This window comes from Neovison vison, chromosome 1, assembly GCF_020171115.1.
Source record: "Neovison vison isolate M4711 chromosome 1, ASM_NN_V1, whole genome shotgun sequence".
In the NCBI taxonomy this organism is placed as follows: Eukaryota; Metazoa; Chordata; class Mammalia; order Carnivora; family Mustelidae; genus Neogale; species Neogale vison.
Window position 1 is genome coordinate 262,706,183 of NC_058091.1, and position 2,502 is coordinate 262,708,684.

Here is a 2,502-nt window from a genome sequence, read left to right on the forward strand (position 1 = left end):
GGTATATTCATATAACACTGACAAAATTTTGGAAGTGTAAATGTTGACCACCTTTTCTACTCTAGCTTCCTGGGGAAGATTCTCATTTTGTTCTATATCACTTGGGCCTTTCACCATACCTGTGGGATTAGCATAATGGGTAGAAGATCAGAATAGAAGAAGCCAAATAACAACACACAAAAAATATACTAATATGAGTTTATAACTAAATGGTGAACAAAAGGGTAGACCTAAGAGGTTGTTAGAAGGTGGTGGAAAGATGTGAATGGAATGCTTATTAAGAGCTATTTGGGGAATGGTCCACACAATGAATTATGGGGGAGAGAAGTGGCTTAAGTGCCACTAAAAGAACTTTCTAAAAAGATAACTTGTTTCCCCTGGGACCAAAATGTATTATATTAATTTATATTAATTATATTAATATTTCTTGGGAAGTTTCTTATTTTGAGAAGAAAATATAGATTGCTTTTTAAGAGATAAAACTAGTTTCTCTAAGCACTGGGCTGAATAGGTTTCACGTAGATGCATCATTAAAATCATAAACACATATTACAATGTGGGTGATGTCTCCCCCTGGCAATTCCTAAGGAGCCTTCTATAGCTCATTCCTCTTGCTGTAGGCTTAGGATGCCTAAGTAACTGAAAAGAAGCACTTGACTTCCCTATAAATTCCTATTAGGTTTCAGGTCACCTTCCATTGGCAAAGAAATTCCATAAACAGATACAGAGGCTGTAAGAGATTTTTTTACATCATTAGCAACAACAGTCTACTTGGTAATCTCATGTCTCACCCAGGTTATGTGGTATAATCCAGAATTTGAACATATAGTGAGTCATGAAATATTTAAAACAAAATGTATTTATTAATCCCCTCAACCTTTTCTTCATCATTGCCCCTCAAAGGAGAATTTGTTGACAAAACCTAGTTGTCTTTTCTTCAAATTAAATGTTAACATCACAGATATACTGTTTATCTGTTTATGTGTGGTATATACATCCATGCTTTACATAAACAGTGGGAGAAAGAACAAGACTCTACCCACCGTCACTACCAAGAACCAGTTTTCAACCCCTGGGGAGGTGGTATTGCCCAGAGGGAGAAAGCCGTCCCTGGAGTTTCCCTAAAATAATTTTGTGGGTTCTCATTAAAAAAATGAAAAAGGAAAAGACTGATTCCCTAAATGTTACCAATTTCAGATAGACTCTTACTTTAAGGAGCAAATTTACAAGGATCAACTTAAGGAACCTGCTCTAAGATGACAATGTCTGACATTCTGCTTCTCTCAAATATTAGTCATATTTTGTATTCCAGTTTATGTGGTAATGGCATATAGCTTTTCTTTTTTCTTTTTTTTTTTAATTTGAGGATTTTTATTTTATGTACAATGAGCTGGCATTAAGGTAGGTATCTTGGTTATCTGCAGGTAGGTATCTTGGATGACCCATTCAAGGAAGTTCACTTAATCCAACTTAATGAAGCCTATATCCTTCGCATACTGACGGAAACACTGGCGGCACATATTGAGGCCGTATTTTCGGATCAGACCGTGCCGATTTGAGCAGACGCGGCAAGAACGAGAACCCTGGCCAAATTTCCTCGGATGGCTCCAGTAGAGCTGCTGGTGACCCATCTTGCTTTCTCGGATGCAACGAGGCAAAAGGAAGGGCATATAGCTTTTCTAACCATAGATCCCCTGAGTATATTTTAAGTGGATACTACAAATGTTGGCTCAAAACTATGTCAAGTAGAATTATTGTCTTAAGTTTATAGTAATTCATCTATCAACCTGTAGAGGTTGGACAAGTAAGCCACGACAGTAAGGAAAACTGAAAGTAAATCCAAACAAAAGTTGTGGCTAGGCTAATCAGTATTTCTAAATAAAAAGAAAATATCAGCAAACTCTTTATTAGGGAAGATGGAAACAGAAGAATAACTGATTAGCCACTTCTGTAGAGCAAAAGGGAAAAGGGAAGATTTGGCATTTACTAACTTAAATTTGTAATATAATTTAACTTTGACTTCAAAGACATATACACACACAAACACATAAACACGCGCGCGTGCGCGCACACACACACACACACCCCTTCTTTCTGCCAAGATATGCTTATATTTCCTTGAACTGAAATTTTTATTTTCACCTTAATAACTGCAAACATTTTACCAGAAAAAAGGAAAAACTTTCATATAGGTTTGGAGCACTTTAACTCTGGTAGAAGGTAATGAATGTTCCATATTACCTTTAATTGAAACATATATATTACTGGTAAAGTTCATAAATCACAAGTGAAGAAAAAAAACATGAAGTCATAAATTTGACACATTTTACATTAAAATAGATACATCAACTATTAAAATAAATGTATCTCTTACTGAGAAAATAGATCAAAATCAAATCTAATAGTTCACTTACCAAATCAGACATCCACTATAGAATCATTACTTATTGAATACTGAAGAAGATACATCATCTATCAAATCAAATACCTTCTCTAGTAAAT

General features: G+C 35.1%; 1 protein-coding gene across 1 annotated transcript; it reads right to left on the bottom strand.

The window, feature by feature from the left end:
* Nucleotides 1-1,347: 1,347 nt before the first annotated feature.
* Nucleotides 1,348-1,660, bottom strand: LOC122901936 (40S ribosomal protein S29). Its single transcript, XM_044240999.1, has one exon. The coding sequence runs from the start codon at nt 1,629-1,631 to the stop codon at nt 1,461-1,463; it is 171 nt and encodes a 56-aa protein (XP_044096934.1). The 5' UTR covers nt 1,632-1,660; the 3' UTR covers nt 1,348-1,460.
* Nucleotides 1,661-2,502: the final 842 nt, after the last annotated feature.

Excerpts from the sequence above, each read along its gene's own strand:
- LOC122901936 (XM_044240999.1), bottom strand. The coding sequence starts at position 1,631 with ATGGGTCACCAGCAGCTCTACTGGAGCCATCCGAGGAAATTTGGCCAG.